This window comes from Erythrolamprus reginae, chromosome 8 (genome assembly GCF_031021105.1).
Source record: "Erythrolamprus reginae isolate rEryReg1 chromosome 8, rEryReg1.hap1, whole genome shotgun sequence".
Classification (NCBI taxonomy): domain Eukaryota; kingdom Metazoa; phylum Chordata; class Lepidosauria; order Squamata; family Dipsadidae; genus Erythrolamprus; species Erythrolamprus reginae.
In genome coordinates this window covers 16,840,676-16,863,872 of record NC_091957.1, presented here as the reverse complement: position 1 = coordinate 16,863,872, position 23,197 = coordinate 16,840,676, and the positions used below count along the sequence as shown (strand labels likewise).

At 46.4% G+C, this 23,197-nt stretch overlaps 1 protein-coding gene across 3 annotated transcripts in view; it reads right to left on the bottom strand.

The window, feature by feature from the left end:
• CAMTA1 (calmodulin binding transcription activator 1) overlaps nt 1-23,197 on the bottom strand; it is a 248,156-nt gene that overhangs the window by 28,668 nt on the left and 196,291 nt on the right. For 2 of the 3 annotated variants that reach the window (XM_070759046.1, XM_070759047.1), the window contains exons 3-6: nt 13,033-13,186; nt 5,832-5,972; nt 2,438-4,299; nt 1,168-1,294 (exon numbers count right to left, since the gene is read on the bottom strand). In XM_070759046.1, the coding sequence (XP_070615147.1) occupies nt 1,168-1,294; nt 2,438-4,299; nt 5,832-5,972; nt 13,033-13,186 (2,284 nt within the window). Of the gene's footprint in view, nt 1-1,167; nt 1,295-2,437; nt 4,300-5,831; nt 5,973-13,032; nt 13,261-23,197 lie in introns of all 3 variants that reach the window. The other variant, XM_070759048.1, reaches the window with a different exon arrangement.

The window sequence follows — 23,197 nt, the reverse complement described above, 5'->3', positions numbered from 1 at the left end:
ACAAGAACAAGGGGACACAATCTGAAGTTAGTTGGGGGAAAGATCAAAAGCAACGTGAGGAAATATTATTTCACTGAAAGAGTAGTAGATCCTTGGAACAAACTTCCAGCAGACGTGGTTGGTAAATCCACAGTAACTGAATTTAAACATGCCTGGGATAAACATATATCCATCCTAAGATAAAACACAGGAAATAGTATAAGGGCAGACTAGATGGACCAGGAGGTCTTTTTCTGCCGTCAGTCTTCTATGTTTCTATGTTTCTATGATTTGTATGCTGCCCCTCTCCGTGGACTCGGGGCAGCTCACAACATGTCGATATGTTGTCATAATGCTGGTCAGTTTGCTCATTGGCCGCGTCATATCCCCACACCCTTCCTTCCCTCCGGCAATTAGCTTCGTTGTTTCCAACTTAGTCTTGCGAACAGGTAGAATTGCTGTTGCTTCTTTCCTTTTTGCGTATTGCCTCTTTCTCTCCGGGATGTGTGTGTGTGTTAGAATAGGGCTATGAAGCATGACTTTGGAGGTGCTTATCGCTAATTCCCCCCCCCCCTTTGTTGTTATTCCTCCCTTCCTTAGGTACCTCTAACATCTTCTTTGCCCATGATCGTGTAATTGAGTCTAGGTTGTTCTACATCCCCCCTAGCTGCCCCACCCCTCGTCTCTGTGCTCTGATATTGATGGGAACTTGGGAGGGGATGATTTTCAGGATGCAGCCACAAAGCCTTCTTTCGAGGGGTACAAGGTCATCCAATGCCCACCCACCTGGGCGGAAGTGGAAGGAGGACTGGACAAGCTGGCACAATCTGAGTGGGCAATGTGACAAGTTTGTGGGTGGGTGGTGGGGACAAGGAATGTGAACTTTCAACTGGGGAGGGGGAAACTCAGATCCAGGTTTCCCAGTGTGGGTGCCAGGATGGCTCCGCCAATAATTTGGAACTTTGAGGAGCATTTTGACTCGGATTCTAATTTAGTTCAGATGCTATCTGGAACCTTGACACTGACCGCCGCCCCCCTCTCTGTGGCAGCCCTTCAATTATCGTAAGATGCTGCTAACAGAGTGACCAAAACTGGATGTAAGGTCCACGGTGACTCAAATGCCAAGGGACTTCCCTCCGTCTTCGGGTCTCTTCCCCATTGACCCCACAAGCCCAGCCTCACCCTCACCTGGGCAGTAGCAGCGTAGCACCCCTGGCTGGATCAGCGAAGCCGGCACGGAGATTTGATCAAAAAGGCAGTTGTAGTTATTGCTGGCTTCTTGCCAGGATCCGGTGATCAGGACTTTGACGCCGCCCTGTGGAGAGCGTAAAAGAGAGGGGTCAGTGGCCAGCGGGAACCCCTCTCTACATCCTGCCCTGCAAGACCGCTATACTGACTGCCCGGAGGAATAATTTTGAGGAAGGGTCCCTGGGACTGCAGTTAGTAAGCAGTTATAGGGCAGGAGTTGGAGAAAAGGGGGTCTTGGTTATCCTAAATACGTTTTTTCAACTGGGCACCTTTTCGAGGTGCGGACTACACCACCCAGCACCTGTGAACTACAACTCCCCAAATTCTCAAATCTGGATAAAAAGACTATGTTTCCCAGAATTCCACAGTTGGATAGTGACTCCCAGAATTCCCCAGCTGGCATGCTTAAGACTACAGCTCCCAGAATTCTCGTGTCGAGCATCTGTGGACTATAACTCCCAACGTTCCCCAGTCAGGAGAGGGAGACTGCTTCTCTTGAAGTTCCTCAGATAGCATCAACTCCCAGAATTCTCCACCCAGCACGTGAGAACTATAACTCCCAACATTCTTCATCTCCCAGATTTTCCACAGCCAAGTTGTGAGGACACCCAGAATTCCTCAGACGGATTGTGTGCACTACAACTCCCAGAATTCTTAAGAGAACTATAACTCCCAACATTCTTAAGAGAACTATAACCCCCAACATTCTTTAGTCGTCATCTCCCAAGTTTCCTCAGCCAATTTCTGAGGACTCCTAAAGTTCCTCAGGCAGATTGTGTGGACTACAACTCCCAGAAATCCCCAGCCAGCACATGAGGACTTCAACCCCCAAATCCCCCATCCAGCCTCTGTGGACTACAATATCCCGCCACCCTCAAAATCTCTAGTTAGGACGTGTAGACTTCCTCTGGAATTCCGAGCCAGCCTGTGATGACTTCAACTCCCAGAATTTCTCAGCCAGATTGCGTGGACTACAATTCCCAAAATTCTCCAGTCAGGATGCGTATACTATATTTCCCAGAATTCCTCAGCCGAATTGTGAGGATTTCAACTGCCTAAAATTCCCCCAGTCAGCATGTGAGGACTTCATTTCCCAGGATTTGAATCTGAATATTCAAATTTCACCCCGGATCCCAACCCCGACCCACAACCCTACCCATGCCCCCCCGGTCCTATCAGGGGTTGGTGGAAAAGCGACCCTCGAGCTGACCTCAGGGTACGACCACTCAGGAGAGTAATCGGTCACCATGAAGAGCCGGCCGCTCTGCTGGAGCATGCCCAGGGTGCCTTGCACTGCGGCGGCCGCTGCCGAAACCACCTCAGTGACGTGCATGTAGGTCATCGGGCTGGCCCCGTTCTCTGGGTTACTGAGGTTGAGGTTGGCTTGCTGCGGGCTGCAACAGGGGATGCACATTTCAGCTTGGCTGTAGGCCGCCCGGTTGGTCTCCTCGGTCTGCGACATGCCGGGGTTCTCCCCGGAGACCAGCTGGTGCCCGTACAAGGCGTTGTTGCCCCCTTCCACTGAAATGAAATCGTTGATCAAATCCGAAAACTGGTTGCTGAAGGAGATGTCGAAGTGATCCAAGCTGAGCTCCATGTTGGACGAGTTGTTCAAGCCCGGGTGGGCCACGGGGTAGAGGCCCTGTACCATGTTCCCCTGCAGGATGGGGAGGCTCCCTCCGTTCCTCAAGCTGGTGTTGGCCTCGGGCGGCATGTAGTGTTCCGCCCCGCAGGACTGGAGCTCCCCGGATTTCAGGAGGTTCTCGTTCCCTTCTGCCTGCTGCGAGGTCTCCATCGGGACTTCCCCTTCAGCCGCGATGGATGGAAAGTTGGCCTGGAACTGCATGAGTTGCAGCGAAGAGGTGGCCTCGATCCGGGCCTCTACCGTACCGTTGCAGTTGGAGGTGTTCTGGGAGGAGGCCTCCGTCTTGACATTGGGGAGAGCCAGAGGCGTGACAAAAGAGCCCCCGGCGTCGTTCAGGCTGCTGTGGGTGTTTTGCTCCAGGGGGATAGCTTTGCTGCTGTCTTGCAGGAAGAAGCTAGGGGAAGGAGTTTGGTGGACGTGGGGACTCTGTACCGCTTGATTAAACCCCGAGGTGTAGTCCTTGTTGGAGTCGATCGCGCTGAAATCCATCTGTTCCAGAGTGGTGCTGGGGCTGAGTCCCCCACCTGAGGGTAGAAGGCTGGACACCGTGTTCAAGGTCAGTGAGTTTGAGGAGGACGAAGACGAGAAAGCTTCTTTGGCCATCTGCTGCTCAAAGGACGTGTCTTCGATCTTGATCTCCTTGGCGAGGGCCGTGTTGAAGTTGAAGCCCCGGTCCGAGGTGGGTGATTGTCGGATGTTGGCATTGAGACCTTCTCCTTTGGGCCCTCCTCCGCCGTACGTCTGCCCTTGCTTGGGGTTGTTAAGGAAGCAATCCGGGTCGAAATTCATGGTGGTTTCCGGGATCTTCCGGTTGGTGTCGAGAGTGGTGGAGAGCACGAGTTCTTCGGAGACGCTGGCGGGCAGCATGGAGAGTCCGTCGGAGCTACTGGCGGTCGGGAAGGTGAACTTGTGTCCGTCGGAACTGACTGCCAGCACCAGCCCTTGGGCGGTCGCGTCGGAGGAGAGGAGGTGTTGGTTCGGCCCAGCGGTGGGGGACATTGTGTAGACAGCCTCGCTGCTAATATCGGACATGAAGACGGTGGCATTTTGAGACAAGTTCCCCATCACCGACGCGACCGCCATGCTGGAGACGCCAGTCACGGCTGGGCTGTCTGCTACGTCCGGGTCGCTATTTAATCCGCTGCTGATGGAGACAGGAGAATTTTGGGTCGTGTCCGGTACTTCCACTTGGTTCGTTGAGGAGACCTCGGTGCTGTTCTGATGCAGCAGGACGGGTTTGGCCACTTTGCCGTTCCTTTTCTCCCGGTTGCAGGATTTGCTGTGGCTGTGTTCGTTCTTGCCCTCCGAGACATCATTGTTCTGCACCTCTGAGTGGGCGCTGTAGCCCCCCGACCGCGGCTCGACCTTGGGGGAGATGATGCGGTGTTTGGCACTGTTGCACTTGTGATGCACGCTGCTCCCGGCCCCTGCACAGAGAGGAAGACAAAGAGAGATGTGAACCATCGTAGCCCAGTGTGGGTCCATTAAGATCATCCTCGGCTTACAACCTTTAGTGACCGTTGTAGCAGCACTTAGGACTTAGGACCACTTTTCGCATTTTCACTGGTGGGCCCCCGGGGAAGAGCCTTCTCTGTGGCGGCTCCGGCCCTATGGAACCAACTGCCCCCGGAGAGTCGTGTCCTCTCCACCTTACCAGCCTTCCTGCAAAGTTGTAAAGGCCTGGGACCATTGATAACTGTGACATCGGGCCATGAATGATGAGCGGCGGAGGGAATATCTGTGTTTTAATGGGTTTTTGTTAATGAAATGTTTTATACTGTTTTTAGAAATTGTTTTTATCTGTTGGAAGCCACCCAGAGTCCTTCGGGAGTTGGGCAGCATATTAATTAATTAATTTCACAATCATTGTACAATCCGCAACTGGCTCGTATTTATGGCGGCCGCAGTGTCCCAGGGTCTGATCAGTGAAGTCAAGAGAGGGAGTCAGAATCACATAACAACCATAGAACTAATTTACCGTATTTTTCGGAATATAAGACGCACCTTTTTCCTCCCTAAAAGAGGCTGATAATTTGGGTGCGTCTTATACTCTGAATGTAGGTGTGTCCCCCCCCCGCAGCCCTAACAATGTTCCCAGCTCTTATCTTGCAACCTCTTTCGTTGTTCCTCTCTGCAAAGAATGATTTCCAAGCCCTAAAGGGTTTTTTTCATTACTCTAGCTTGCTCTGAATAAGTTTCTTTCCAGCCCTAACCAGTTGCTAACAATGTTTCCAGCACTTGGCAGCTTGCAAGCTCTTTCATTGTTACTCTCTGCGAAGAATGTTTTCTAAGCCCTAAGTCTTTGCAGGGTTTTTTTCATTGCTTTAACTTGCTCAAAAGATAAGTTTCTTTCCAGCCCTAACCAGGTGCTAATGATGTTCCCAGCTCTTACCTGCTTGCAAGCTCTTTCATTGTTACTCTCTCTGAATAAAGTTTTTTTAAAGCTCTAACCAGAGGATAAAATAACGTGCTGGTTAAGGATGGTTCCAGATGAGCAAGCAGATTCTTTTCCCTATTTTCCTCCCCCAAAACTAAAATACGTCTTATACTCCGGTGCGTCTTATACTCTGAAAAATACGGTAATATCTGCAGTGATTCACTTAACAACGGAGACGAGAAAGGTCGTAAAACGGGGCAGAACTCACTTCCCAAACGTCTCACTTAGGAACAGAAATTTGACCCTGCAACTGTCATCAATACAAGTCAGTTGGCAAGTGACAGGAGTTGGATTACATGACCATGAGGATGCGCCTACCATCATTAAGTGTGACAACCGATACCCGAGTCAGTTTTTACAGCGCCGTTGTAACTTCAAACGGTCGCTAAATGAATGGTTGGAAGCCGAGGACCACTTGAAATTGGAACGCGGTGAACTCAGTTAATGGAATTCTTGGGGTTTTTGGTGTGTGTGTGTGTATTTGTGTGTCTCCAACTGGCTTGGCCAGCTTTGGCTGCTCACCGAGGTTGCCGGTGCAGAGGCAGTTGTGTGTCCGAGGTTGCGGCTTCGTTTGGTGGCTGTCCAGGATCTGTTGTACCAGCTGCTCCACCGAAAAACCGGAGCTGTTGTTCCCATTGCTGCATGTCCATTTGATGCCGTGAACTGTGGACAGAGCATCAGAAAGGCTGTGAGAAGAAAGACTCCATGGCTACCAGGCACTGGGCTGAAATCTTGGCGCGCAAGATCTCCAGAAGGTCTGGAGCCCCACAACACTAATCAAGCTTGCTTAGACGACAGCCTCTACCCATTTAGCGCTATGTTTCTCGACCTTGGCAACTTTAAGAAATGTGGACTTCAACTCACAACGTTCCCTGGTGGACAACACAGCCCTTTTGATATGTGTCCCAATTGAGTGCTTGCTTATTCTCTTATAATCCCTTCTGCTGCGATCCCTCCATTCTATATAACACACAATAGGAGCCAGCTGTGTGCAGCAGCTGCCAAAAAAGTGAACACAGTTCTAGGCTGCATTGACAGAGGGATGGAATCAAGATCACGTGAAGGGTTAATAATATTTTATAAGGACTTGGTAAGGCCACACTTGGAATAACATATTCAGTTTTGGTCACCACAATGTAGAAAAAGATATTGAGACTCTAGAAGGAGTGCAAAGAAGAGCAACAAAGAAGATTAGGGGATAAATGAAGGCAAAAACATATGAAGAATGGTTGCAGGAACTGGGCATGGCTAGTTTAATGAGAAGAAAGACCAGGGGAGACATGATAGCAGTCTTCCAATATCTCAGGGGTTGCCCCAAAGAAGAGGGAGTCAAGCTATTCTCCAAAGCCCCTGAGGGTAAGACAAGAAGCAATGGGTGGAAACTAAACAAGGACAGAAGCAACTTAGAACTAAGGAGAAATTTCCTGGCAGTAAAAACAATTAATCCTTGGAACAGCTTGCCTCCAGAAGTTGTGAATGCTCCAACATTGGATGTTTTAAAGCAGATGTTGGATAACCATCTGTCTGAAGTAGTGTAGGCTTTTCCACCTAAGCAGGGGGTTGGACTAGAAGACCACCAAGGTCCCTTCCAACTCTGTCATCCTGTATTCCATGTCAGTCTGAGCTATGTCTAATGAACCCCAACCCTCTCACTCTCTCTGTTATCTCTCTCTTTCTTTATTTCTCTGTTATATATCTCTGTCATCTCTTTCTCTGTTATCTCTCTCTCTCTCTCTGTCCCTCTCTTTTCTCTCTGTCATCTCTCTCCCTCCCTCTCTCCTCTATCTCTTTCTATCTCTCTTTCTATTATATCTCTCTGTCTATCATCTCTCCCTTCCTCTCTCTCTCCTCTCTCTCTCTTTCCCCCCTTCTTCTGCGAAGGTTATAAAACATCCTCCTTCCCTTCCTTCCTCTCTCTTCTCTCTCCTCTCTCTCTCTTTCCCCCCTTCTTCTGCGAAGGTTATAAAACATCCTCCTTCCCTTCCTTCCTCTCTCTTCTCTCTCCTCTCTCTCTCTTTCCCCCCTTCTTCTGCGAAGGTTATAAAACATCCTCCTTCCCTTCCTTCCTCTCTCTTCTCTCTCCCTTTCCCCCCTTCTTCTGCGAGAAACCACTGGTGGATGACCAATTGCAAGGAAAGAAATTGGGGACGCTTCGTACAAATTATGCCAACAATCTTGGCTCATCCGATATGCGGATTGTTCAGTTCCACCACCAGCTACCACCAGCCCCTCCATCCCTCTAGCTCGGGGGACGGGGGACAATGGAAAGGGGGGCAAAGACCCTCCTTTGAGCCCACAAGTGGCTCCTGGGGAATATATAAAAGTGCGATCCAGATTGGTGTTCTTTTATTTTTCTTTTAACATGTCACAGTCAGTGGCCTGACGTGGAATGAAGGGAGGGGGCCCGCTGGGTAGAGGGAGGAATAGGATGAGATTAGTTAAAGAAAACCTAACCTGTCACTCTCGATCGATCGAATGAACCCCCTCCCCTTCTGTTTGCAAAGGCTGCAAAAAATTAAAACCGCTTTGAGGGCTCCCTAGAGGCAGCTAGACTGACCCCGTGGGATTTGGACACCCAACAGCCTTTATGAAAAGGATTGCTTGCTTTTTATAACGTTGAATCTGACTGCAGGGGACCATATTATGGTGATTTTGTTTTTTTAAAAATGTGGTTAATCCTAACCCTAAGGCAGCACTAGAACTCAGTCTCCTGGTGACTGGCCCAAATTCACCTATTGGGATTTCACGCCTAAGGCGGGACTAGATCTTCCAGTCTCCTGGTGATTGGTCCAAATTCACCTATTGGGATTTCATGGCTAAGGCGGGACTAGATCTCCCAGTCTCCTGGTGATTGGTCCAAATTCACCTATTGGGATTTCATGGCTAAGGCGGGACTAGATCTCCCAGTCTCCTGGTGATTGGTCCAAATTCACCTATTGGGAATTTATTTATTTATTTATTTTATTTATTTATTAGATTTGTATGCCGCCCCTTTCTGTAGACTTGGGGCGGCTCACAATAAAACAGTTCATAACAAATCTAATAATTTACAATTTAAAATATTTTTTAAAACCCCATTATTAAGCAGACATACATACAAGCATACCATACATAAATTGTATAGGCCCGGGGGAAATATCTCAGTTCCCCCATGCCTGACGACAAAGGTAGGTTTTAAGGAGTTTACGAAAGGCAAGGAGGGTAGGGGCAGTTCTAATCTCTGGGGGGAGCTGGTTCCAGAGAGTCGGGGCCGCCACAGAGAAGGCTCTTCCCCTGGGGCCCGCCAACCGACATTGGTCTCCTGGTGATTGGTCCAAATTCACCTATTGAGATTTCAAGGCTAAGTCAGAGCTGCAACTTTGCAGTCTGTCAAAACCCAGAAGCCAAAATTTTGATAGACGTTCTCCCTTGTGCTGAGCAGGCAGATGGGATGCTGACAGACAGGCCCTCCCTCTCCCTCTCCCAGCCGCCCCCCTCCCGTCCCCTATAGGAAGAAAACCTATAGGCAAAAATGTCCTCACTTGCCACAGGATGGTGCTAAGAGATAAGCGAAAGAGCCGCGGGAAGTAAAGAACAGCGGGCGATTCTTCTTCTAGGTTGTTTTGCCTCTGTCCCATGTTCCACCACTCCCAGGATTATGGGCTGTGGAACTACCCCTTTGAGAGTTGGGGGTGCCTGTTTTGAGTAAATCAGGTGCAAAAACCCACAAGAACAGCAATTTTTGGCAGAGGAGGAAGGATGATCCGAGTCTTGGGAAGGAATAATACACAGTGGCAGAATTGGAAGGGGCCTTGGAGGTCTTCTAGACTGACCCCCTGCTCAAGCAGGAGATCCTCTTCCACATCTCTACACACTGATGATGTTCCTGACTTGGGTCATGAAACGTCTGCAAGAAAACAACCCAGCTCAGAGACCACCAGGGACCCCCCAGTCCCTTTCCTCCTCCTCATAGTCCCCCTGTCCTCTTCCCATTCCTCCTCTCTCTGCAAACCCCCCTCCCTTCTGGCACTGACGAAGTTACCTAGTTGGGTCATGAAACGTCTGCAAGAAAACCATAAAGCTAAGAGAGCACCAAGGACTGTAGTCCTCCCTGCCCCTCCTCTTCCTCTTCTTCTTCCTTCTCCTCTCCTTCCTCTTCCTCCTCCTCTTCTTCCTCCTCCTATTCTTTTTACTTCTCCTCTCCTTCTTCTTCCTCCTCTCCTTCCTCTTCCTCCTCCTCTTCTTCTTCTTCCTCCTCTCCCTCCTCCTCCTCTCCTTCCTCCTTCCTCTTCCTCGTCTTCTTCTCTTCCTACTGGTCTTCCTCCTCCTCTTCCTCCCCCCTTCCTCCTCCTCTTCCTCCTTCTCCTCCTCCCCTCCCTTCCTCCTCCTCCTCTTCCTTCCCCTCCCTGCAAATTCCTTTCTAATCTGGATGATGGTTTCCAATCCATAAATGGGACTCCCCCTACTCATTTTGAGACCAAAAGCAAAGAGCCTTTGGCCCCCACTCTTTGCCATGCGTGGTTTGGAGCTGCAGGCAGATGTGAGCTGTGGTTTTGAGAGGAGCTGAGCAGGAAGTTGTGGGGGGGGGGAAGGAAACCCCCAGCCCCATTGAAGCTTGTGGGGGGGAAGACAATAAATCTCCATGTGACACACCATCGTAATGTGGAAGAAGGCAGGCGCAATCTGTTTTTTTAAAAAACAACTTTCTGCTGCTGAGAATTCAGGTCTCCTCGGCTGGCTTCAATGTGGGGTGGGGGGGTGAGGGGTGGGGAAGCCCCTTGCCTGGCCCTGCAGATGCTAGGGAGCCTCCCACGGAGTGGATGCCACTCTCTCCCCTGATTTCTGCCCACTCAGCGGCCCTGCCAGCTGACGGATGGGATGGGAGGGCTGTGGCCTCCCCTTCAGCTCCTGCGGGTCCCTTGACAGGCGCCTCCCAGGAGACCCCCACATCAGCCAGAGGAGGGGGAGATGGGGGGGGTGGAGATTGAAAGAAAGAATGGAGGAAGGTAGGGAGGGAGGAAGATTAGGTGAATTAAATATAATGAATAAATAGAGGAAGATTAGAAAAATTAATGGAGGGAGGGAGGAAGGAAAGAAAGGAGATTAGAAGAAAGAATGAATAAAGGGAGGAAGAAAGGAAGATTAGATGAATGAATGAATGAATGAATAGAGGAAGATTTTAATAATGAAGGGAGGGAGGGAGGGAAGGAGGAAGGAAGGAAAGAAAGATTAGAAGAAAGAATGAATAAAGGGAGGGAGAAAGGAAGATTAGAAGAATGAATGAATGAATGAATGAATGAATGGAGGAATGGAGGAATATTTGAATAATGAATGAAGGGAGGGAGGGAGGAAGGAAAGAAAGATTAGAAGAATGAATGAATAAAGGGAGAAAGGAAAGAAAGAAGATTAGAAGAAAGAATGAATGAAGGGAGGAAGCAAGGAAAGAAAGAAAGAAAGAAGGAAGGAAGGAAGGAAGGAAGGAAGGAAGGAAGGAGAAGGGAGGGAGGAATGGGACAAAGCTCAATTCCCAAATGTTCTTGCTTAGCAACCTAAATTTGAGGGCTGTGTGTTGGTTGTAAGTCGAGGACTCCGTCTAACATACCAATGAATCAATCTATCAAAATAAAAATCAGCAAATAACCTCAGGGTTATTTGAGGTTATTTGCACACACACACACACACACACACACACACACACACACCTAAATAAAAAAAGGAATGAAAATGGAGACCTACACGCAGACCTACACGAATACAAATAAATATAAATGAACATAAAAATGAAGGAATAAAAAGTTACCCTTGCGCTCACTCTCTCTGCCTCCCTCACCCATTTATCCATCTTGGGTCAATCTCAGAGCCCAAAAGAGAGAGAAGAAATGAAAGAGAGAGAAAGAGAGAGAGAGTGAAAGAGACAAAGAGAATGAAAGTGAGAGAAAGAAAATGAGAGAATGAAAGAGAGAAAGAGAATGAAAGCAAGAGAATGAAAGAGAATGAGAGAAAGAATGAAAGAGAGAGAAAGAGGATGAGAGAATGAGAGAGAGAGTGAAAGAGAGAAAGAGAATGAAAGTGAGAGAAAGAAAGCAAGAGAGAGAGAATGAGAGAATGAAAGCGAAAGAGAAAGAATGAAAGAGAGAGACAAAGAATGAAAGAGAGAGAAAGAGAATGAGAGAATGAGAAGGAAAGAGAAAGAATAAAGGAGAAAGAATGAGAAAATGAGAGGGAGAGAGAATGAGAGAAAGAGAAAGAGAGAATGAAAGAGAGACAGAACCATAAAGAGAATGAAAGAGAATGAGAGAATGAGAGAGAATGAAAGAGAGAGAATGAAAGAGAGAATGAAAGAGAAAGAGAAAGAATGAAAGTGAGAGAAACAATGAAAGAGAAAGAGAGAGAGAAAGCGAATGAGAGAGAATGAAAGAGAATGAGAGAGAAAGAGAATGAGAGAGAATGAAAGAGAAATAGAAAGAATGAAAATGAGATAGAAAGAATGAAAGAGAGAATGAGAGAGGGGGAGGGCTGATGGACTCTCTCCTGGGGTGTACGAGAGAGACGGCCCGAGCGTGCAAATGCAGGATAATCGGGCAGAACTCCCCCCCCTCCCCCTCCCCAATCGCCTCCGTCACAGAGCATAAAAGAGATTTACGGCCATTTATGGGTCTCCTTCCTGACGCACTGCAGATTTCCGAGTCCTCTTCTCTTTGCCATCCAGCTGCAGCAAAGCTCAGTCGGGACAGGGGTCCACCTCATTGCCAAACGTCCCACCGACATCTCCACACACCCTACACCCCTGTGTATGTGTGTGTTTAACGGGCGGGTGGGTTTTCTCAGATTTGCCCTTCGGTTCCGGGTCGGGGCTCCTACTTTGCATAGTGGGGGGGGGGGGGGGTAGAGCTACTTGCAAAAATAAAATAAAATAAAAATAAAATCAGGAATTGGATTGGGGGGGTGTCTTGGGGGGGTGTCTGTGAGAAGGAAGGGCTAATGCATCTTAGCCAGTGTGGGAAATCAGAGTACAGGATGAGCAGAATTGGAAGGGACCTTGTAGGTCATCTAGTCCAACCCCCCTGCTGAAGCCAGGAGACCCTAAACCATGTCTATCAATCAAGGATTGAATCACTGAATGAATGAATGAATGAATGAATGAATGAATGAATGAAGGAAGGAAGGAAGGAAGGAAGGAAGGAAGGAATCAATCAATCAATCAATCAATCAATCAAGAATCAATCGATCAGTATAGAGCTTAGAGGTCTTCTGGTCCAAACCCCTACTCAAGCAGGACACACAGGATAAAAGAGTTGGAAGGGACCTTGGAGGTCTTCTAGTCCAACCCTCTGCTCAAACCAGAGACCCCAGACAATTTCAATGAATGAATGAATGAATGAATCAATCAATCAATCAATCAATCAATCAATCAGAATAGAGTTGAAAGGGACTTTGGAGATCTTCTACTCTGACCCCCTGCTCAAGCAGGAGACACTAGACCATTTCAATCATTCAATCTATCTATCAATCAATCAATCAATCAATCAATCAATCAATCAGAATAGAGTTGAAAGGGACCTTGGAGATATTCTAGTCCAACCCTGTGCTTGGGCTCTTCACCTCGGTTAGCCCAGGGAGAATAGAAGAGTTTTCAGCAGGTCCACTCTCCCAAGTATGCCTAGATGTCTTCAAGAACTTCCTTCCCCTCTCGGGTCACCCTAACCCCCTCCCACCGACCCAACCCTCCCTTGCGGGAACTCACACATGGGCTTCAGTTGGCCGATCAGCTCCTCCTTGGTCCATTTCGCCCACTCCTTCTTGTCGGTGTTGATGGAGCAGAGGATGGGGCCGCATGGCTTCCCGCAGTCTTCGATGGCAGGGACGTTCAAGTAGTGCACCAGCACGATATCTGGATTCTAGGAAGAGAGAGAGAGAGCAGAGAGACAAAGATGGTTGGTTCTGACCCAGTTCTCCAAATGCCACAAACCCTCTGAAGTTAACTCAAAATATTCCTTTATTAGGAATGCCGGCAACCCTGGCAAAAAGTTTCTCTCTCAACTAACAAGTCGTCTGCCACATCTATTCATCTCCGCCCCCTGACTTTTATGCCCAGAGCATAGGTGGGGCTTCGCTAGGAACCATCCCAAGGACCGGTCCATAGATTTCCCCTGCTCTCCTCTTAATAATAATTAATAATAATTTATTAGATTTGTATGCCGCCCCTCTCCGAAGACTCGGGGTGGCTCACAACACAATACACAATGTACAAATCCAATATTAAAAAACAGATTAAAATCCTTATCATAAAAATTAATTACACGTCTCTGCCTTCTGTGCATTTGTGAATCAGGCACAGGATCCAGCTGTTCCTCCTCCTCCTCATCAGCCAACTCCAGATCTGGGGGCTATTGACTCTCCACCTGAAGGCTGATGGACGCCCCAGGCTCCGCCTTTGTCTCCGCCCCCTGCCTTTTATCCCCAGAGTTAGTGTGGGTCCCTGCTAGCAACCATCCCAAGGACCGGCTCATAGATTTCCACTGCTCTCCTCTCCTCTGCCTTCTGTGCATTTGTGAATCAGGCACAGGACCCAGCTGATCCTCACCACCATCATCATCAGCCACCTCCAGATCTGGGGGCTGTTGACTTTCCATCTGGGGGCTGACGGACGGCCTAGGCTCTGCCTCTCTCTCTCTCCCCCCCCCAGCTCCATTCCCTCTTTCCCTTCGGAGGTCTCGGGGTGCTTTGATGCTGACCCTGGCTTCCCCTCCTTCTTTCCCTCCTCCTCTTCCTCTGATTTGGGTACTGAAGTGGCCAACAGCCAACAGGCCACAACAATTGTCACCACCCCTTGAGTAAAGAGGAAGACCCATGGGTGTAGGGTTTCCTGCCCAAGTTGGGGGTTGGACTAGAAGACCTCCAAGGTCCCTTCCAACTCTGTTATTCTATTCTATTCTATTCTATTCTATGCCATGCAATGTTATTCTATTACTCTACTCTACTCTTTACTCTACTACTCTACTCTTCTACTCTACTCTTCTATTCAACTCTACTACTCTCCTCTCTACTCTTCTACTCTACTCTACTCTACTACTCTATTCTACTCTTCTATCTACTCTACTCTACTGTATTCTACTACTGCACTCTTCTACTCCACTCTGCTCTACTTTACTCTACTCTTTACTCTTTAAAAAGAACATTCCCCCCCCTTGCTCGCCAGAAATGAAACTGATCAGAATGAATAACAATCTTATATTTGAGTCGCTACTTTCAATGCACTCTGCCTTTTTTCCAGAGATTTATTCATCTTTTAACCAACCCTTCTCGCCATTCTTCTGTTTGAAATAAAGGGGAAGATCATTTTGGAAGCTAAAGTTGAATTCAATAAAAAAAGAGAGAAATGTTTAGCGGAAGCCGTCGGAATGACAGCTGGAGGATTCAGCCCAAACCGAACAACAGTTTACATATTTGAGATTAGATTGACGGATAACCTTACAACCAGGCAGATATTTCTTCCAGGAAATTCCTGGACTCCTTTTAAGAGAGAAAGAGAGGGTAACATTTTGACAATAGCTGTCTGAATGGCAAATAATCATACTGAAATTATGATATGTTCCTTTGACATAAATGCAATCCAAGCATATGAACGGGCAATTTCAAGATACTCTTTGGAATATTTAAAAGAAGCAGAATAATAATAATAATAATACACAGATGTTGTGGTCCGCCAGTGGCCTGTGGAGTTTATCATCCTTCTTCCGAAAGGAGGCAAACTTCTCTCGGACTCATTAACACTGTTTGGGACTTATTACAGCTGGGAATGAACAGAATTCACAGCCTTCGAAATAAAAAAGAGGTTTGGGGGACCATGTTTGTGCTTTATGATTTATCAGGAAGCCTAGATCAGAACAATGGATGCCTCTGACTTGAAAAAAACATGGCTGGGGAGAACAGGGTTGTAATTCTGAGAATGTGAGAGGTACTGCAAGTTTCTAGTCCTCAAGGCTCAGAAGATTTACTCATTACATTGATTTGCCACCCGTCTCATATCGAAAGAACCACAGGGCGGCTTTCAAGGTGCGTTTGAAAAGGCAGTTGATATTTTAGTCACTGAGAGAGGCAGGGATGGGTTGAATAAAATTTCCAGAGGGGGAATTTTAGCATTTAATCCAGAGTAAAAGCTTGCATTTTAAAATAAGCATTAAAAAAAAAAAAGAGGGGGGGGGGAGGTTGAAGCTACCCAAGCAACATATCAGCACCATGGACAGCTCAGCCTGACCATTTGCATAGCTCTGATATCTCTTAAACTGCTCTTTCTTCAATAAACCATTGTAGTAAATATCTATATTTCTTTCTCTCTCTCTCTCTCTCTCTCTCTCACACACACACACACACACTCTATCTATCTATCGAACTATTTTTAAATATAGATTATTTCAATTTATATATTATTTCAACTCAGAGTTCTTACTAAAAGTTGGAAGAATATTCTTCAGGGGGGAAAAAATTCCTGCAGCTAACAACCAGCCAGCAAAAAACCCCTATATTTCTCTCCAGAAAGTCATTCTCTTCCTATATTCACCCACTTTAATGACTGCAGTGGAATTATTTATAAAAATAAACAGGATAATGGTGTAATTAAGAGTCTTAATGTTTCATTAAGGGTGGTTGCAAAGCCCGGCTAACATTGGCACTGGAGCCGTTTGGCAAAAGAAGGGAGCCGCTACGTTTTGGTTGAAAAGAAATGAGCAGTTGCACTAACGAGGATTTTTTTTAATAGTGAATAGATGACGGGAAGGCAATTAATTGCTTGTCCTTCAGACAGGCTGGACGATGCATCAAAGGAAAGGACAGATTGAGGGCAAAGGGCCAGAGCTGAGATGGACAGGGCAGTGCCCGCTTTGTGCCCCCCTCCAGTCCAGACTGGCAGTGATTTGGGGATGTGCCTTCTTCTTAACAGGCAGAGTAGAGCTGGAAGTAGGAAGTCAGAATAACAGAGTTGGAAGGGACCTTGGAGGTCTTCTAGTCCAACCCCCTGCTCAACAGAACACAGACCATTTCAATCAATCCAATCAATCAATCAATCGATCAACCAATCAGATAAGAGATGGAAGAGACCTTGGAGGTCTTCTAGTCCAACCCCCTGCTCAACAGAACACAGACCATTTCAATCAATCCAATCCAATCAATCAATCAATCAATCAGAAAAGAGCTAGAAGGGACCTTGAAGGTCTTCTAGTCCAACCCCCTGCTCAACAGAAGATAGACCATTTCAACCAACCAACCAACCAACCAACCAACCAACCAACCAACCAACCAATCAGTCTCCTGAGTCTCAGGAGAAGGGTGGCATAGAAACCAAACCAAACCAAACCAAACCAAACCAAACCAAACCAAACCAAACCAAACCAAACCAAACCAAACCAAACCAAACCAAACCAAACCAAACCAAACCAAACCTATCTATCTATCTATCTATCTATCTATCTATCTATCTATCTATCTATCTATCTATCTATCTATCTGTCTATCTATCTGCTCCAACACTGGAAGTTTTTATGAAGATGTTGGAAAACCATTTGTCAGAAGTGGTAGAGGGTTTCCTGCCTGAGCAGGGGGTTGGACTAGAAGACCTCCAGGGTCCCTTCCAACTCTGTTGTTGTTGTTATTATTATTATTATTATTATTATTATTATTATTATTATTATAACCAATCAATAAATCAAAATAGAGCTGGAAGGGATCTTGGAGTTCTTCTAGTCCAACCCCCTGCTCAGGCAGGAGACCATGGACCTTTCCAATCAATCAGTCAATCAGAATACAGCTGGAAAGGACCTTGGAGGTCTTCTAGTCCAACCTTCTACTCAAGCAGTAGACCATAGACCTTTTCAATCAATCAATCAATCAATCAATCAATCAATCAGAATAGAGTTGGAAGGGACCTTGGAGATCTTCTAGTCCAGCTTTCTGCCCAAAAAGGATACCCTATATCATTCCAGACATTCCTTTTCAGACTCTTCTTAAAACCCTCCATTAACAGAACACCCACAACTACTGGTGGCAAGCCGTTCCACTGGTTAATTGTTCTCACTGTCATAAAGTTTCTCCTTAATTGCAGGTTGCTTTCTGTCCTTGATTAGTTTCCTGCTATTATCCTCCATCTCTTGAAGGCACCTCAGAAGATTTAGCGGGACAAGATATCTGCCTTCTCTTTAAGTACAAGATTACAAAGGAACCCTTGGATAAACCCTGGTGTCCAAAGGGCTCATTGGAGGCATTGATCTTATGAGGTTATATTTAACTGATCTTCTGGGGTGATCTATTCTAGACTCAATTTTTAAAGTTTTCAATGGCCTCAAAACGAGCTGCTGTTGAACTGTTAAGAACGAGAGCCTGGTGAGCGTTGAACACACTTCTTGCAGCGGGCGGTGTCATTACTGTCTTCAAATTGTTTGTTTTCTTTTTATAAAGGATGCCAAATGGAATCTATTTCAGGAAAATAAACGGATTAAGACATCAGGATTGGGGAGGTGGGGAAGGGGAACAGCACATCTGAGGCCAGATTCAACACACAGACACATACACACACACATACACACAAACAGCACTTTCAGAGGGAGGGCGGTGTCAGAGTTGGACTCTAAAACAAGAAAATGGTGCCAGCATCTTTGGGATGTGGGACAGAAAGGAAGAGGAATAGCAATAGCATTATAGACTTATATACCGCTTCACAGTGCTTTTACAGCCCTGTCTGAGCGGTTTACAGAATCAGCCTCTTGCCCCCAACAATCTGGGTCCTCATTTGACCCACCCCAGGTAGTTAGTTAGTTAGTTAGTTAGTTAGTTAGTTAGTTAGTTAGTTAGTGAGAGAGAGAGACAGACAGACAGACAGACAGACAGACAGACAGACAGACAGACAGACAGGAGATAGCAGTAGCATTTTAGACTTACATGCCACTTCACAGTGTTCTACAGCCCTCTCTAAGGGGTTTACAGAATCAGTCTTTCCCCCCAACAATCTGGGTCCTCATTTTACCCATCTTGGAAGGATGGGTGAATGGATAGATGGATAGATAAATAGGAGATAGATAGCAATAGCAATTTGAGCCGCCCCAGGTCTCTGGAGAAGGGCGGCATACAAATCTAATAAATAAAATTTAGACTTATATTCCGCTTCATAGTGCTTCACAGCTCTCTCTGACAGAATCAGCCTCTTGCCCCCAACAATCTGGGTCCTCGTTTTGTGGACCTTGGAAGGATAGATAGATAGATAGATAGATAGATAGATAGATAGATAGATAGATAGATAGATAGTGTTGTGGTTAGCTCTGGCCCAGCCCCTGCCCCAAGGACTGTGGATGTGGGGGAGACATCCACATGCTGCAGGCCTGTTTTGCCCCCGGTGGAATCTGATGATGAAGGCTCCTCTGACCAAGAAGACATGAGTGACAGAGAGGAGGAGAGTGGGGCAGACAGCTCAGAAGGAGATCAATTATCTAGCTCCTCCTTGGATTCAGAACAAGAGTTAATGATACAGCCACGCATGAGGAGAGCGATACATAGGCAACAACAACTGAGAGATGATTATCAAAGAAAATGAGGCCACCTGTGGTTGGGTGGGGCTGTGGTAATTAGTGAGGCTGCTATAAATAGCAGCCTGTGGGTTTGGCCATTGTGGAGGATTATCTGATCATTGTGTTTCATGACTGCTTTACTGACTTTGACTTTTTGTGTGCTGATTTTCCCCCGCTTTGAAACTAAACCAGAGCAAAGTGTGTTTCACTTTGTGAAAGAAGAAGGACTGTGAATTGCCTCACAGCTGCAAGCTAAGTATCATAGAACTGATAAGGGACTTGTACAAATTACTAGTTTGTTTGGAGATGAGTGCTCTTTGCTATACAAAAGAGGGCTTAGTGTAAGTGAATTTTCATTATAAAGAACATTGTTTTGAATTTTCAAACGTGTGTGTGTCTGAAATTTGTACCTGTGAATTTTTGGGAGGAGTCTACCAGAGAGCCCGACAGAACAGATAGATAGATAGGTAGATAGATAGATAGGTAGGTAGGTAGGTAGGTAGATAGGTAGATAGATAGATAGATAGATAGATAGATAGATAGATAGATAGGATGGATGGATAGAGGGATAGATAGCAATAGCATTATAGACTTATATACCGCTTCACAGTGCTTTACAGCCCTCTCTAAGCGGTCTACAGAGACTCAGCGTATTTTGGGTCGGAACCATCCAAGGGCCAAACTTTCAGCATCAAGAGGGAGCATCTGACTGAGCCAAGAAGTTGCCCCCCCCCCACGAGACCCTCCCCCCACCTTCCATTTTTGTACCTGGCCGCCACGTGACTGCCAGAGAATAGAAATGGGAGAATTACGGAGAACTTGAAGGCCAGTCATGTTTAATTCAGACCGGCCTCTAGTGATTCAAACCGCAGCTACCCTTAGCGATGGCTCGCCCAAAGTGTCTGTCTCAGCTTCTTTCGGCTAATTAGTTATTTGGATGGTTCTTGTTATGTAGGCGATGGGGTGGGGGGGGGGAGAGAAACTCAATCCCCCCCACATCGCATCCCAAAGAGACTTTGAAACCGGAGGAACGTTTATGCGAAGAAGAACCACAACTGGCTCCCTTTGCCTGTCCTCTCTAAGATTTCTCCCCAGCCAAAAAAAAATAAAAATAAAAATGCTTTACACCAACCAAGAGAATTCCCCACTGGGCGAAGGAATGTTGCTATTCTGCATTTCAAACCTCAAAGATGAAGATCCTCTCTTTTTTCTCCCCCTTTTAGCCAAATGCAGAAAGGAAGTTGATTTTTTAAAAAAATTTGGCAGTGGATTTTTTTTAGGGGAAAAAAATGGGGTGGGGGTCGCTTTGGAAAGAATGCCAGTCCTTATTTTGCACAGGTTTGGCCTACAAAACTCTAGGATTCCCTAATGTGTAACCACCATCACCCCTTCTCAGCCTCTCAATTCATGTCTGTGCAATCATCCAAAAATGGTTGCAAACAGAATGATTTTTTTTAAAAAAATTATTTTGAGAAGTCTTTGGCGCTCTCTGAGCTTTTTGGGAGTGTGTGTGTTTTGGCAGATGTTTCATTACCAAAGTAGGTAATTGAGGTTTGTAGAGAGGAGGAGGAGGAGGAAGAGAAGGAGGAAAAGGAGGAGGAAGAGGAAGAAGGGAAGGACTGTGGGATGCTTGGTGCTCTTTCTGTTTGTTTGTTTGTTTGCTTGCTTGCAGGCGTTTCATTACCAAAGGAGGTAACATCATCAGTGTTAAAAGGGAGCAAGGTTTGTGGAGAGGAGGAGGAAGAGAAAGAAGAGGGGGAAGAGAATAGAATTAGAATAGAGCTGAATTAGAATAGAATATTGGAATGAAGAATAGTATAGAATAAGAATAGACAATAGAATAGAATAAGACTAGAGTAGAATAAGACTAGAATAAGAATAGAATAAGAATAGAATAAGAATAGAATAGAATTCTTGGCCAAGTGTGATTGGACCCACAAGGAATTTGTTTTTGGTGCAGATGTACATAAAAAAAAAAGAGAAGAGAAGAAAAAGGAGGAAGATAAAAAGGGGGGGGGGAGAAAAAGAGAAAAAGAAAAAAATTCACTTGATTCCTGGGCTCTCACTTAGTTGTTCTAAAAGCAGAAGGTTGGGCTGGATGACTTCTGGGGGACCCCTTCCGACTCCACAACTCTTCACCTTTTTTCACCAACCCTCCATCCTAACCCCTGCCCACGGTTTCCTTCCTTCCTTCCTTCCTTCCTTCCTTCCTTCCTTCCTTCCTTCCTTCCTTCCTTCCTTCCTTCCCTTAACCAGCCCATTTGGCGTCTCTCTCTCTCTCTCTCTCCCTCCGATATTTCATCCTGTCTTCTCAGCTCCGCTCCCTTCATCCATCAAACTCCGCTTACATTTCCTTCCCATCTTTTGGGAGATTAGCTCTCCCACCCATCATCCCCGGGCCTGACAGGTATAAAAGGAGCACTTATGGGAGCCGGAGTGATGGGGAGAGGAGGGGAGGGGAGGGGGGGGGTCTCCCTGAATGCAAAAATAGCCTGGAGACCCCCCCACTGCAGACTTCAAATATTCCTCCCCATTTTATAATGGAGACTGGAAAAGGCCCAACCTACGACACATTTGCATTGACTCAGATTTATGACAATGAACAAAATCAAGATTCACTCTGCCGCCTTGGCGGGAAAGGTCTTACAAGGGGACGGAAGTCACTTAATGACGGTCTAGCTAACTAAACAAGCGCGGGGATTCGCTTACACGACCCTGGCAAAGGAAGGCCGTAAAATGTCACACTTAGCCACTGAAAGTTTGGGGGTGCGTCGCGGCCTGCCTATAATTCAACAAGGTAGAGCTAAATCTAAATAAATGGTGTAGAAACTCCTGCTTGAGTTGAGGGTTGGACTAGATGACAAAGAAGGTCCCTTCCAACGCTAATAATAATCTAATCTAATCTAATTCAATCCAATCTAAAACTCTGGAGTAAATTAGTAATAAAATAAGCAGGAGAGATATTAAAAACAGAATCACAAAAGATTCAAGTCTGAGACAGGTGATTTACATGGCACAAATTATGGTCACAACAGAGTCCAAAATTGGTGTCACTAAGTGAGATGTTCGTTCCAGCGAATTTGGCCTCCTGTTTATAACCTTGCTTGCTCCGGTCGTTAAGTGAATCACTACCATTGGTTAAGCTAGCCAAACGGTTGTTATGCGAATGCAGTTACTGCAATTGGCTTTGCCAGAAGGTCACAAAAGGGAATTGCAGGACACCCCTCACCCCACCCCTGGGACACTGAGTGTGACGGTCGTTACTCCGAATCTGTTGCCAAGATTGGAAAAGGAATCCTCCATCTGAGTCTTCTATTGGCAGTTCCGTGTTAGCAAAAACTTCAGAAGAGAAGGATTTGGGGGTCGTGATTTCCGACAGTCTTCAAATGGGTCAACAGTGCGGTCAGGCGGTAACGAAAGCGAGTAGGATGCTTGGCTGCATAGCTAGAGGTAGAACAAGCAGGAAAAGGGAGATTGTGATCCCGCTGTATAGAGCACTGGTGAGACCACATTTGGAATAATACTGTGTTCAGTTCTGGAGACCTCACCTACAAAAAGAGATGGATCAAACCGAACGGGTCCAAAGACGGGCTACAAAAATGGTGGAAGGTCTGAAGCATAAAACTGATCAGGAAAGACTTCATGAACTCAATCTGTCTAGTCTGGAGGACAGAAGGGAAAGGGGGGACATGATCGAAACATTGAAATACCTTAAAGGGTTCAATAAAGTTCAGGGGGGAAGTGGTTTTAATAGGAAAGTGAACCCAAGAACAAGGGGTCACAATCTGAGGTCAGTTGGGGAAAAGATCAGAAGCAACGAGAGAAAATATTATTTGACTGTAAGAGTTGTAGATGCTTGGAACAAACTTCCAGCAGACGTGGTTGGTCAATCCACAGTGACTGAATGTAAACATGCCTGGGATAAACATAGATCCATCCTAAGATAAAATACAGGAAATAATATAAGGGCAGACTAGATGGACCAGGAGGTCTTTTTCTGCTGTCAAGCTTCTAGGTTTCTATTTTTCTAAGCCATCCGAATTCCGATCGCCTGACCGCAAGGATGGACACTATAGCGTTCTTTAAGTGTGTTGAAAAAGTGTCCCGGGTCCTTTTGTCCTCCAAGGCCGTTGCAACTTCTGACGGTCACTAAATCAATTGTAATTTTGAGGACTGCCCGTAGGGGCTGAAACCAACGGTTTAATGACCGTCGACCGAGGCAAAGGACACCCGAGAAAGACTGTCGGGGATGTTGGTCATGAAGGAGGCCCCTCGCTCCATGCAGGAGCTGTGTTCAAATCATAGAAAAACCCACTTGACAAAAGCAGGAAGCGTTTTTTCCCTCCGCCGCCAACA